This window comes from Rhinoraja longicauda, chromosome 8 (genome assembly GCF_053455715.1).
Source record: "Rhinoraja longicauda isolate Sanriku21f chromosome 8, sRhiLon1.1, whole genome shotgun sequence".
Taxonomy (NCBI): domain Eukaryota; kingdom Metazoa; phylum Chordata; class Chondrichthyes; order Rajiformes; family Arhynchobatidae; genus Rhinoraja; species Rhinoraja longicauda.
Window position 1 is genome coordinate 1,378,673 of NC_135960.1, and position 14,178 is coordinate 1,392,850.

The 14,178-nt window shown below is 46.9% G+C and overlaps 1 protein-coding gene across 2 annotated transcripts in view; it reads left to right on the top strand.

Annotated features, from left to right (window-relative positions):
- abcb6a (ATP binding cassette subfamily B member 6 (LAN blood group) a) overlaps positions 1-14,178 on the top strand; it is a 164,680-nt gene that overhangs the window by 25,273 nt on the left and 125,229 nt on the right. For both annotated transcript variants that reach the window (XM_078403249.1, XM_078403248.1), the window contains exons 4-5: positions 4,789-4,975; positions 13,333-13,425. In XM_078403249.1, the coding sequence (XP_078259375.1) occupies positions 4,789-4,975; positions 13,333-13,425 (280 nt within the window). The remainder of the gene's footprint in view (positions 1-4,788; positions 4,976-13,332; positions 13,426-14,178) is intronic.

The window sequence follows — 14,178 nt, forward strand, 5'->3', positions numbered from 1 at the left end:
TGTTGCTATTGACTCTTGTTTTGAGCTTCTGGTACCCCCAGGTGCTGACAATCAGGTGCCTGATTGGCACCTGATTGGCAGCATCTGTGAGCATGGGCCCTGCTACAGTGGTCAGTAGGTGTCTGCTCCAAGAATCGGCATGCCACGTTTGACTGATCTGGATAGGGCCCGTGCGATAGGGCAACTTCAAGCTGGTGTTCCGCAAAACCAAGTTGCGGCATTATTTGGAGTGAGCCTTAGTACCATCTCCAAAGTGAAGGCCAAGTTCCATATAACGGGGGATGTCAGAGACAGGCCGCGAAGTGGGCGTCCCAAGAAGACGACACCCGAAGAAGACCGTTTCCTCACCCTGTCAGCACTTAGGAACCGTAGGCTGTCTTCTACAGATTTACAGTCAAGGTTTGCAGGACGATATGGCCGACGGCTCTCTGCCCAGACAATTCGGAACAGACTGCACGCAGCCGATCTCCGGTCTCATAGGGCTGCCAGGAGGCCTGCCATGACTGCCCTTCACCGTCAGACCCGTTTGCGCTGGTGTCGGCAACACGTGCACTGGAACCTGAACATGTGGAGGAACGTTATGTTCAGCGATGTCCAGATTCTGCCTACGGCAGTTGGATCATAGGGTCAAAGTGTGGAGAAGACGTGGAGAAAGCTATGCTGATTGCTGCACCGATAGAGTAACATCTTTTGGTGGAGGCAGTGTGATGGTATGGGGCGGCATCTCCCTCACTGGAAAAACGAGGCTTGTCATCATTGGAGGCAATCTCAATGCAGAGAGATATCGAGATGAGATTCTGCAACCAGTGGCAATCCCATATCTCCACAGTCTGGGACCGAACTCTATCCTCCAAGATGACAATGCTCACCCCCACAGAGCAGGGTTTCTCAGAGACTATCTCCAGAATTTGGGAGTGGAGAGGATGGAATGGCCTGCCAGCAGTCCTGACCTCAACCCCATTGAACACTTGTGGGATCAGCTTGGGCGTGCTGTTCGTGCCAGAGTGACCAACACAACCACGTTGGCTGACTTGCGACAAATGCTGGTTGAAGAATGGGATGCCATCCCACAACAGTGTGTGACCAGGCTGGTGACCAGCATGAGGAGGAGGTGCCAGGCTGTTGTGGCTGTGTATGGTTCTTCCACAAGCTACTGAGGCTCCTGTTTATTAAATGAATAAATTGTTAAATTGCCAATATGTCTTGTTTCTTCAGACTTCAATCATCCAATCCACCAAACAATACCGAACAAGAGTCAATGGCAGAATAAGCTGTTTGGCATTGGCAGAGAAGATTTCGCAGATTTTTCATGGGCGCAACCCACATACTCAGCTCTGCTGCTCATCCCACAAATGCATGTTCCTTACAAATGTGGCACCATTTAAAAGGGAAATAAACAGGCTTTCCAACGGTATAAGATTTATTGCCAAGAAGCATTGTTACAACAAAGAAATAATCTACCAAACACAAATTTCCTTACTTTTTGTGCTATGTTTTTTAGATTATTGAGCCCTCTTCAAATTAAATACAATTTAAAGTTTAAATGAAACAGTTTGGGAAAGTCAGATTGGATGGTTTATCTTGTCAGTGCTCAGGCAGATTGTGGAGTAACGAGGGACCTCTGCTGGTCAGCCTCTCCCATTACTATTGCATTTTAGAATATTTGCTTTTTGCTTTAGTTTCCCTTTTGCTTGGTAGTTTGCATTTAAGTGCAGGAAAAGATGTTTCTCAGCTGAGCAAAGCAAGCTGCCTTAAGTCGTTTCATGAAGAGAGGTGGAAGAAAATGAAAGATAAACGGTGACATGATCAAAGCAGACAAAATGTGTAGGAAGGAACTGCAGATGCTGGTTTACACCGAAGATAGACACAAAATGCTGGAGTAACTCAGCAGGACAGGCAGCAAGTCTGAATAGAAAGAATGGGTGACATTTCGGGTCTCGAAACACCCATTAATTCTATCCAGAGATGTTGCCTGTCCTGCTGAGTTACTCCAGCATTTTGTGTCTATCATACATGATCAAAGCATCCAGCTGGGTTCTGATGAAGAGCTGGAACGGAATGGAATACTTTATTGTCACATATGACAAGGCACAGTGAAATTCTTTGCTTGCATATCCAATGTATACAAATAGCGGCCACCTACGACGCTGACAAAGTTAAGGAGAGTTATAGAGGCAGATCTTGTATAAAACGTTTTAGCAAAAAGGAAAATTCCCCCACATACACAAAAAAACATAAGGAGGCAAGACAAAAAAAATGTGCCAAGCAAATCTTTTACACAGAGTGTAGTGGGTCCCTGGAACGCACTGCCAGGGTGGTGGTAGTTGAATCAAATATGAAAGTGATGTTTAAGAGACTTTTGGATAGGTACATGGATATGCTGGGAATGTTTCAGTTTAGTTTATTGTCACACGTGGTACAGTGTTCGAACACGGATCATGTGTAGGCAGAGGAGATTATTCTAACCTGGCATAATGTTCTATGTGACACTGTGAGCCGAGGGGCCTCGTCCTGTGCTGTAGTCTATGTTCATAAGTTCTAGGAGCAGAATTAGGCCATTCGGCCCATCAAGTCTACTCCGCTATTCAATTATGGCTGGTCTATCTTTCCCTCTCAACCACATTCTCCTGCCTTTTCCCCGTAACTCCTGACACCCGTACTAATCAATCTCCACCTTAAAAATATCCATTGACAGTGTCCGCTGCTGTCTGTGGCATTAAATTCCACAGATTCACCACACTCTGACTAAAGAAATTCTTCCTTATCTCATTTCTAAAGGTACGTCCTTTTATCCTGAGGTATGGCCTCTTGTCCTAGGCTATGAGTCGATCACCTTGTTTTTATGTACTCTCAGGGTTCCTGTTCATTTTAATGATGAGGGTTGTGGATGTAGAGAGGATTTGTAAATTTGCAAGCTAGTTAATCCAGAGCCGTCCAACCCCACAAAGCATTTTTGCAGCTGAGTGTGCAAAACTACTGGTAGCTGGCATTGTGCTTCTCAACAATCAGGCGCCTCCGGAAACATTACTTTTCCGGCTGCAGTGAGCAACGTTTCTTCTCTGAGAGAAATTCTTCCTGTGTGGCGTCGTAAGACTACCAGAGGAGGGAAAGATCATGGTGCTTTTCTTCAAGCCCAGGGAGCAAGGTTAGGCTCGGAAGATTCAAGGGAGACGGACTAGGAAAGATTGCGTAGATCATTTGTTCACTCAATTGGTCGAATGCTTTGACTCATTGGGGAAGTTTCAGTGCCCCAGCTGTAAATTAGCTAACTCCTGCATTTTTCCTTTACTGGACTTAAGCTTGTTTCCCGGTTCCTGAGACTGTCCTCTTCTCAAACATATGAAGGTAAATTTTAAATCTTGTGGTTGATATTAGGGTTGTTACCCAGAGGAACTGCACTGATGATCTGAAGCTGATAGTTTGAATCCTATCATGACAGTTGGAACATTTAAATTCAAGTAATTCTATCAATTCACAATGAAAATCCATCTGTTTCACTGATATCTTTAAGGAAAAGAAATTTGCAATTCTTATTTAGTGTATATTACACCAGGATTAGGATGTAGATTGAAGGATTAGCCTCTTTGAATATCCACAAATCTCTAAGTAGAAAATTTCAAAGAATCGTAGCCCTCTGCCAGGGTTTGAGCTGCCGGAGCAGGTAGGTGAAGCAGGTACAATAACAACATTTAAAAGACATTTGGACAGTTGCATGGATAGGAAAGGCCGCGGGATAAGGCCCCACATGGTCATGAGGAACTAGCTTAGATGGGGCATCTTAGTTGCCACGGACCTAAGATGGGCTGAAGGGCCTGTTTACATGCTCTTTCACTCTATGACTCTGCTCTGTATGGAATTTTGTTTTCTTCATCTCGTTCTTAAATGCCCACCCTCTTATTTAGTTTGTGACCCCAAATTTTAGATCGCCTAGCCAGGGGAAACCGCCATAGCACGTATCCAGTTAAACTCAGGAATTTGTTTTGATAAAAGAAAGATTTACAGAAAGGCTGGAGACGCTTGAAACAACAGGTGGTGGAATTGTGAGTCTGAAGAAGGGACCCAACCCGATGTCATAAGGTTATAAGGAATAGAAGTAGAATTAGGCTATTCGGCCCATCAAGTCTACTCTCTCCCTCCTAACCCCATTCTCCTGCCTTCTCCCCATAACCCCTGACACCTGTACTAATCAAGAATCTATCTATCTCTGCTTAAAAATATCCACTGACGGCCTCCACAGCCTTCTATGCCAATGAATCCACAGGTTCACCACCCTCTGACTAAATAAATTTCTCCTCATCTCTTTCCTAAAAGAACATCCTTTAATTCTGAGGCTGTGCCCTCTGGTTCTAGACTCTCCCACGTCGCCTGTGCATTCCCTCCACAGATGCTAACTGACCCACTACTTTACTCCAGCAGTATTGCAGCAGAGCAAGGTTTTACTGCACATCGAGTTAATACATCCACTGGTCCAATCCCTTACCCTCTCTACTTAGCTGTGTATTTGAATGCAAGGATATCATTCTGCCTCTAAGATTCCCCAGGGCATTGCATTCCTGATTCTAACCACTCGGTCAGTAAAGAAAATAATTTCACTTTAATTATTTCACCAATATGTTTCATTGCCAATTAAGTCTCAGTTCTAAACTTGGGAAAATAACCATTTATTGGATAGTCACCAATGTCACTTATTGGTTAGCACTCTCATCCCGTTAAACAATCGGGTAAGCCTATTGTTCAATTTTGGTTCTTCAGTTTTAAATATCTGAACATTTTATCTTTTTCTTCCAGCCTCTCTTAAATCAGAACGGTAACCAATCTACATGGAAGGATTTCTATAAGAAGGTGCAATTGCTTGTGCCGTACATGTGGCCCAAAGGAAACATCTTGCTGCAGGCCTTCGTTCTGTTTTGTCTTTTGCTGCTTGCAGTAGAAAGAGTCATCAATGTTTTCGTGCCGATTTACTATAAAAACATAGGTAAGTTTTTTTTTGCAATGCACAAACCCCTCTGAAAATCTGACTTTGGTGGTCGTTCAAGGCAGAAGTGTGAAAGGGGATGAGATGGAAACACTAAGGATGAAAATAATTTCTACAATACATTGCATTCAGAAAGTATTCAGACCCCTTCACTTTTTCCACATTTTGTTACGTTACAGCCTTATTTTAAAATAACACTACTCCATCCTATCTTTGTCCCACCCTCTCCCCAGACATCAGTCTGAAGAAGGGTCTCGTCCCCAAATGTCACCTATTCCTTCTCCCCAGAGATGCTGCCTGACCCGCTGAGTTACTCCAGCATTTTGTGTCTACCTTTGACTTAAACCAGCATCTGCAGTCTTTTTTCCTACATATAAAATCATGAAACAATTTAATAAGAGTAGACATCGAGTAGACATGTACAGTGGAGCAGCCAGTGGAGCTGCTGTCTCACAGCGCCCTGTCTATGTGGAGTTTGCACGTTGGGGAGAGGAGTGGGGGTCGGAGGGGAGTGGGAGGAGGGGGAGTGGGTGGGAATGGAGGTGGGGGAAAGGGGGGGGGGAGTGGGAGTAGGGGGGAGGGTAGGGGAGAGTGGAGGTGGGAAAGGGGGGGAGGAGTGGGGTTAGAGTGGGAGTAGGGGGGTGGGGGGAGAGTAGTGGGGGGGAGTAGGGGTGGGGGGAGGGTGGTGGGGGGGACATGGACCGTTGTGATTTGCTGTTGAACACCACTGGAGCAAGTATGTTTTCAATTAAATTAGGTATGTGCAGTTTTAAATGAAACTCTTTCTTCATAACTTAGTCATTTTATGACCATTGTTCTTTTATTCAATACCGAGAATTGGGATGTGTAAGGAAAAAGCAAAATAGAGAAAAAAAAAATAAAAAAATTATTTGTGTTGTAAAAAGTATCTCTGTTCAATAACCTTTCTATAAGTAGCAGAATATACTCATGATAGGCCTGACATTGTACATGTAGTCCAAGAACTACAGACTGTTGGAAATAATAGCAGTTTTTCACACATGAATGTAGCGCAATGCGTACGCGCATTTGGCGTGCATACTTTTTTTTCTCTATAATAACGAAAAATCCCCAAACACCTGTCCGACAGATCAGAAACACTCTTCAGGATTCAGGTGTGGATTTGTCAATGACCACTGTCCACAGAAGAGTTCATGAACAGAAATACAGAGGCTACACTACAAGATGCAAACCACTGGTTAGCCGCAAAAATAGGATGGCCAGGTTACAGTTTGCCAAGAAGTACTTAAAAGAGCAACCACAGTTCTGGAAAAAGGTCTTGTGGACAGATGAGACAAAGATTAACTTATATCAGAGTGATGGCAAGAACAAAGTATGGAGGAGAGAAGGAACTGCCCAAAATCCGAAGCATACCACCTCATCTGTGAAATGGTGGTGGGGGTGTTATGGCCTGGGCATGTATGGCTGCTGAAGGTACTGGCTCACTTATCTTCATTGATGATACAACTGCTGATGGTAGTAGTATAATGAATCCTGAAGTGTACAGACACAAGTATCTGCTTAAGTTCAAACAAATGGCTCAAAACTCATTGGCCGGTGGTTCATTCTACAGCAAGACAATGATCCCAAACATACTGCTAAAGGAACAAAGGAGTTTTTCAAAGCTAAAAAATGGTCAATTCATGAGTGGCCAAGCCAATCACCCGATCTGAACCCAATTGAGCATGACTTTTATATGCTGAAGAGAAAACTGAAGGGGACCAGCCGCCAAAACAAGCAAAAGCTAAAGATGGCTGCAATACAGGCCTGGCAGAGCATCAGCCAGACCTCCCAACCCTTCCGAATTTGGTGGAAAGTTTCCGCTTTCTTATTTCATTTCCGCCATTCCGATTTCGCCTCACATTTTTCTGCAAAACACATACCTCGCTGCTCGCCTTGCCCCGCCCTGCCGCTCGCCTGGGCTCACCTCGACGCGCCCCTCGCCTCGATTCGACTCGTCGCTCGTCTTGCCTGGCCTTGCCTCACTACTCGCCTGGCCTCAACTCGCCCCTCGCCTTGCCTGGCCTCAACTCGCTGCTCGCCCCCTGGCCTCGCTGCTCACCTGGACTCGCCCCTCGCCTCGCCGCTCACCTGGACTCGCCCCTTGCCTCGCAGCTCACCTGGACTCGTCCCTTGCCTCGCCGCTCACCTGGACTCGTCCCTTGCCTCGCCGCTCACCTGGACTCTCGCCTCACTGCTCACCTGGACACGCCCCTCGCCTCGCTGCTCGCCTGGCCTCGACTCGCCGCTCGCCACGCCTCGTCTCACCGCACACCTGGCCTCGCCTGGTCTGGCCTCGCCGCTCGCCTGTCCTCGACTCACCGCTCGCCCTGCCCCTGGCCTGACCTCGCCGCTCGCCTGGCCTCGACCCACCGCTCGCCTCGCCGCTCGCATGGCCTGTCCTCGCCCCGCGCCTCGCCTCGATTCGTCGCTGGCCTCGCCGCTCGCCTGGCCTCGACTCACCGCTCGCCTGGCCTCGACTCACCGCTCGCCTCGCCGCTCGCCTGGCCTAGACTCACCGCTCGCCTCGCCGCTCGCCTGGCCTCGACTCACCGCTCACCTGGCCGCTCGCCTGGCCTCGACTCACCGCTCGCCTGGCCGCTCGCCTGGCCTCGCCTCGCTGCATAGTGTGAGGCCCGTTGATGTTGAGAGGGGATGGGGGTGGGGGGCATGGGAGGGGAAGGGGAAGGGGAGGGGGTAGTGGGGCCGGGGGGGAGGGGAGTGAGGGTGGGAGGCGGAGGAAGGGAGTGGGGGTGGGGGGTGAGTGGGGGGGGAGGGGAGTGGGGGAGTAGAGGTGGGGGTAAAGGAGGGGAGGGGTGGGAGGGAGTGGGGGTAGAGTGGGAGAGGGGAGTGGGGGGAGGGGAGGGGTGGGGGTAGAGTGGGAGTCGGGGGAGGGGGTGGGGGGGACAAGGGATGGGGAGGGGGGGTGGGGGGGACAAGGGATGGGGAGGGGGGGTGAGTGGGGGTGGGGAGGGGAGGGGAGTGGGGGGGGGAGGGGAGTGGGGGAGGGGAGGGGGAGGGGAGGGGGGAGTAGAGGTGGGGGTAAAGGAGGGGAGGGGTGGGAGGGAGTGGGGGTAGAGTGGGAGAGGGGAGTGGGGGGAGGGGAGGGGTGGGGGTAGAGTGGGAGTGGGGGGAGTGGGGGTGGGGGGGACAAGGGATGGGGAGGGGGGGTGGGGGGGACAAGGGATGGGGAGGGGGGATGGGGGGGACAAGGGATGGGGAGGGGGGGTGGGGGGGACAAGGGATGGGGAGGGGGGGTGGGGGGGACTTGGACCGTTGTGATTTGCTGTTGACCACTGGGGCAAGTATTTCAATGAAATTAGGTATGTGCAGTTTTAAATGAAATTCTTTCTTCATAACTTAGTCATACATTTTATGACCATTGTTCTTTTATTCAATACCAAGAGAATTGAAGGAAAATAGGAAAAACAAAACAAAACAAAATTTTCTTTGTGTTGTAAAAAGTATCTCTGTTCAATAATCTATCTATAAATCGCAGAATATACTCATGATAGGCCTGACATTGTACATGTAGTCCAAGAACTACAGACTGTTGAAAATAATCGTCGTTTTTCACACATGAATGTAGCTCCACTCATATGCGCATTTGGCGTGCATACTTTTTTTGCTGAAAAGTTGCATTGCATTGTATTATGAATTTTGATATAAAATTCTGAATTTTCGACATCAAAATTATGAATTAGTAAAATGAAATGTTGGGAGGTCTGATCACCAAAGAAGACACCCAGCAACTGGTGATGTCCATGAATCGTAGACTTCAATCAGTCATTGCATGCAAAGGATATGCAAAAAAAAACTTAACATGACTCCTTTCATTTACATGACATGGCTGTGTCCCAAACATTATGGTGCCCTGAAATGGGGGGACTATTTATATAAACACTGTTGTAATTTCTACATGGTGAAACCAAAATGTATAAAAATAGCCTTTATTAAATCTGACAATGTGCACTTCAACCACATGTGATTTTTTTTCTATTACAAATCTCAAATTGTGGAGTACAGAGGAAAATAAATAAATGGAAAATCTTGTGTTTGTTAAAAGTGCCATAGCAGTGCAAGTCATTTTGCTTTCAGTAGGGATTTGTGGAGAAGCTGCCTTGTTTAGAAATGGGCTTGAACTTGCATCCACAGACACTGCTTGACCCAAGTAACTTGGATGCACTGAAACTTAATAATCAGGAGAAAGGGATTTGATGAGCTGAGATGAGAGAGGACAGAAGGAAGCTGCTGCTGGAGAAAATACTTTGGCATGGATAATTCGGGCTCAATGTCCATTTTCTCGGCTGTAAATCATATACTGATCAGCCAAAACATTATGACCACTGACAGGTGAAGTGAATAACATTGATTATCTTGTTACAATGGCACCTGTCAAGGGGTGGGATATATTAGGCAGCAAGTGAACAGTCAGTTCTTGAAGTTGATGTGGAGGATGCAGGAAAAATGGGCAGGAGTAAAGACTTGAGCGACTTTGACAAGGGCCAAATTGTTATGGCAGACGATTGGGTCAGAGCATCTCTGAAACGGCAAGGCTTGTGGGGTGCTCCCGGTCAGCAGTGGTGAGTACCTACTGACAGTGGTCCGAGGAGGGACAAACCACAAACCAGCGACAGGGTGTTGGGTGCCCAAGGCTCATCGATGCGCGAGGGCAACGAAGGCTATCCCGTCTGGTCTGAACCGACAGAAGGTCGACTGTGGCACGTCACAGAAAATGTTAATAGTGGTCACGGGAGGAATGTGTCACAATACATAGTGCATCGCACCCTGCTGCATATGAGGCTGCACACGGAGGACCAACAGCATATTAGGCAGGTGGGCATAATGTTTTGGCTCATCAGGTCATAATGTTTTGGTTGATCAGTGTATTCTGTTCTGTGTAATCTGTCACAATAAACCCTTCCCATTTCCCTCCCCTGTGGCGGAGAGGCAGTGTTGGGGATCCTTATGGCTGCACTTCTGTCTCAGTCAGGAGAGGGCAGTCTTGCGTAGTCAAATTCATGTTTTAGCACAAGTGATTCAGCAAGAAGCTATCCTTCAGCACCAAAAATTGCTCTGCTGCAAAAGAGCTGCATGTTATACTTGCAAAGCCTGAATCTTTCCGCAACAATTAGCAAAATTTAAACCACATAAACTTGGTAATGTAAAACAGTATGTTTATAACAGATATAGAACGGAATTTAGCATTTTAGTAGCTCCTGTCACAACCCGGTCACGGTGGTGCAGCGGTAGAGTTGCTGCCTTACAGCGAATGCAGCGCCGGAGACCTGGGTTCGATCCCGACTACGGGTACTGTCTGTACGGAGTTTGTACGTGATCTGCGTGGGTTTTCTCCGAGATCTTTGGTTTCCACCCACACTACAGGTTTGTAGGTTAATTGGCTTGGTAAATGTAAAAATTGTCCCCAGTGGGTGTAGGATAGTGTTAATGCGCGGGGATCGCTGGTCGGCACGGACCCGGTGGGCCGAAGGGCCTGTTTCCGTGCTGTATCTCTAAACTAAACCAGAGGACACTCCAAACCACTTTTACAGGTTAATGAGGGTAATGAAAGTAACTTGTCACGTAGGAATTACCAGCTGGCAAAATCCCTCATTTAGCAACAAATCAACAGGTCATCTGTTTCAGGTAAAAATCAACAAAGTACAGATGTTGAGACCTGAAATAGAATAGGAAGGCAGAGTATTATCTGAATGGTGTCAAGTTAGGAACAGGGGATGTACAACGAGATCTGGGTGTCCTAGTGCATCAGTCACTGAAAGGAAGCATGCAGGTACAGCAGGCAGTGAAGAAAGCCAATGGAATGTTGGCCTTCAGAACAAAAGGAGTTGAGTATAGGAGCAAAGAGGTCCTTCTGCAGTTGTACAGGGCCCTAGTGAGACTGCACCTGGAGTACTGCGTGCAGTTTTGGTCTCCATATTTGAGGAAGGACATTCTTGCTATTGAGGGCATGCAGCGTAGATTCATTAGGTTAATTCCCGGAATGGCGGGGCTGTCGTATGTTGAAAGACTGGAGCGATTATCTTGTATACGCTGGAATTTAGAAGGATGAGAGGGGATCTTATTGAAACATATAAGATTATTAAGGGATTGGACATGTTAGAGGCAGGAAACATGTTCCCAATGTTGCGGGAGTCCAGAACCAGGGGCCACAGTTTAAGAATAAGGGGTAGGCCATTTAGAACGGAAATGAGGAAAACTTTTTCAGTCAGAGTTGTAAATCTGTGGAATTCTCTGTCTCAAAAGGCAGTCGAGGCCAATTCTCTGGATGCTTTCAAGAGAGAGCTGGATAGAGCTCTTAAGGATAGCGGAGTCAAGGGATATGGGGAGAAGGCAGGAACTGATTGTGAATGATCAGCCATGATCACATTGAATAGCGGTGCTGGCTCGAAGGGCCGAATGGCCTACTCCTGCACCTATTGTCTATTGTCTATCTCTGGAGAACATGGATAGATGACATTTCACAGAGTGCTGGAGTAACTCAGCGGGTCAGGCAGCATCTGTGGAGAACATGGATAGGTGACGTTTCACAAAGTGCTGGAGTAACTCAGCGGGTCAGGTAGCATCTCTGGAGAACATGGATAGGTGACATTTCACAGAGTGCTGGAGTAACTCAGCGGGTCCTATTAGTACAATTCTTGCAGTGTCAAGAATGTTGCTCTGAAGAAACAATCTTCTACTTTCTTCCCACCCCCAAAATAAAATGGTGAGTCCCTCTCTCAGCTCCAGACAATCGCTCAGAACTTCATTCCATCCTCCGAAGCCATTGCTCCCTTTCATTGCAGCTGCAGACTGAGAAACAAAAAGTGAAAACACATCCCCCGTCAGTCTCCAATCCTCGGCAATCTCCCTTTGGCACTGGTTTACACAAGCGGACAATAGGAGCGCTGTCTCAGCCAGGAAACCAGCTTGGCATTGCTTTTGTTAAATGAGCACTGCCTCTAATCTTAACTGGCAAGAAAGCTGACCTCAGCCCCACAGGTCATCAAGTGTTCAAAAGATGGCATTTAACTCCATCTCTTTAATGTGGCGCCAACACATTTCTCATCAGGAGGAGCTCACAGGCTCTTTTGACATCCTTCGAAACCGGTTCAGGGAATAAGGGGGAAAGAGGGCAAGCAACAAGCATTTTGTTTTTTTTTAAAAGAACAAAATCAATGAGTTTCCTTTGAGCCTGACAGAGTCAGTGTAACCACTGCTGCAATAGCTTGAGAAATCCCACAATCAAGATGTTTGATGTCTCAAGAACTGGATGGGAGAGGCAAGTACAATTGGTATCCATGTGAAAAGCCATGCACAAATTATTCAGGATCAGCTTTCAGAATGCAGCTTGGACTGATTTCACAGTTAACAATGACTTCACTCATTACAGTCACAAAGTTGTACAGCACAGAAAGGGCTCCTTCGGCCCACCACATCCATGCCGACCTTTTTGCCCATCAACACTAATCCCATTTGCCCGCTTAAGTTCTGTTTCATTCTAGATCTTGCCTAGTTAAGTGACGGTCTAAATGTCTCTTAGGGGTATCTAACGCCACCACTTCCTCGAGCAGGGAGTTCCAATTAGGTGCAGGAGGAGGCCATTCTGCCCTTCGAGCCAGATCCGCCATTCATTGTGATCATGGCTGATCATCCACAATCAGTAACCCGTGCCTGCCTTTTCCCCATATCCCTCGATTCTGCTAGCCCCTAGAGCTTTATCTAACTCTCCTTTAAATTCATCCAGTGAATTGGTCTCCACTGCCTTCTGTGGCAGAGAATTCCACAACTCTCTGAGACAAAAAGTTTTTTCTCATCTCAGTTTTAAATGGCCCCTGGTGGCCCCTGGTTCTGGACTCCCCCAACATTGGGAACATTTTTTCTGCATCTAGCTTGTCCAGTCCTTTTATAATTTTATACGTCTGTATAAGATCCCCTCTCATCCTTCTAAACTCCAGTGAATACAAGCCCAGTCTTTCCAATGTTTCCTCATATGACAGTCCCGCCATCCCGGGGATTAACCTGGTGAACCTACGCTGCACTGCCTCAATAGCAAGGATGTCCTTCCTCAAATTAGGATGTAGATGATGATACTTTATCATCACTTGAACCTAGCTAGGTGTAGTGAAAATCTGATTATGCACACAAAGTACATAAAAGAGTCGCCACAAAGGCGCCGACCAAGTTACAAAATGTTCTCATCCCTTCTTGGATCCACCACCAACTAACTCCCCCTTTGTTCTTGGCAGCCCTCCCACGCCGGTCCCCTTAGTTCTCAGTCCCCCCCCACGCCGGGCCCCCCTAGCATCACTGTACTAATGTACACCTCTTTTATTACACAGTGAATGAACTGAGTGATGAAGCCCCATGGAAGACCCTAGCCAAGACTGTTTGCTTGTATGTCTTCCTCAAATTCCTGCAGGGAGGTGGTACAGGTAAGAGGTTGACCTGGAGTGAATTTTAAGTTTTGTTATTTGATTCAATACGAAGAAACATAAATTTGAATCTGTTGAATATAACAAATACTGTCAATGTCTCTCACTGAAAATTGTGGTGCTCTGGAATCTTCCTCTTTGACTTTGTTTATTTTGTTTAAAACAAACAAGTTTTTGTAAAGGCTTTGAGTCAAGTGAAGGAACTGCAAATGCTGGCATAAATTGAAGATAGACACAAACAGCTGGAGTAACTCAGCGGGTCAGTCAGCATCTCAATCCGAAACGGAACAGGCAGCATCTCTGGAGAGAAGGAACGGGTGACGTTTCAGGTCGTGACCCTTCTTCAGACTGACTAGGGATAAGGGAAACGAGGCATATAGACGGTGAAGGTAGACACAAAATGCTGGAGTAACTCACGGGTCAGGCAGCATCTCAGGAGAGAAGGAATGGGTGACGTTTCGTGTCGAGACCCTTCTTCAGACTGAAGTCTGCAAAAGGGTCTCGAAGGAACGTCACCCATTCCTTCTCTCCTGAGATGCTGCCTGACCTGCTGAGTTACTCCAGCATTTTGTGTCTACCTTCAATTTGAACAAGCATCTGCAGTTATTTTCCTACACATATAGACGGTGATGTGATGAGATAAAGAACAAAGAATGAAAGATATGCAAAAAAGTAATGAAGATAAAGGAAACAGGCTATTGTAAGCTGTTTGTAGGGGGAAAATGAGAAGCTAATGCAACTTGGGTGGGGGAG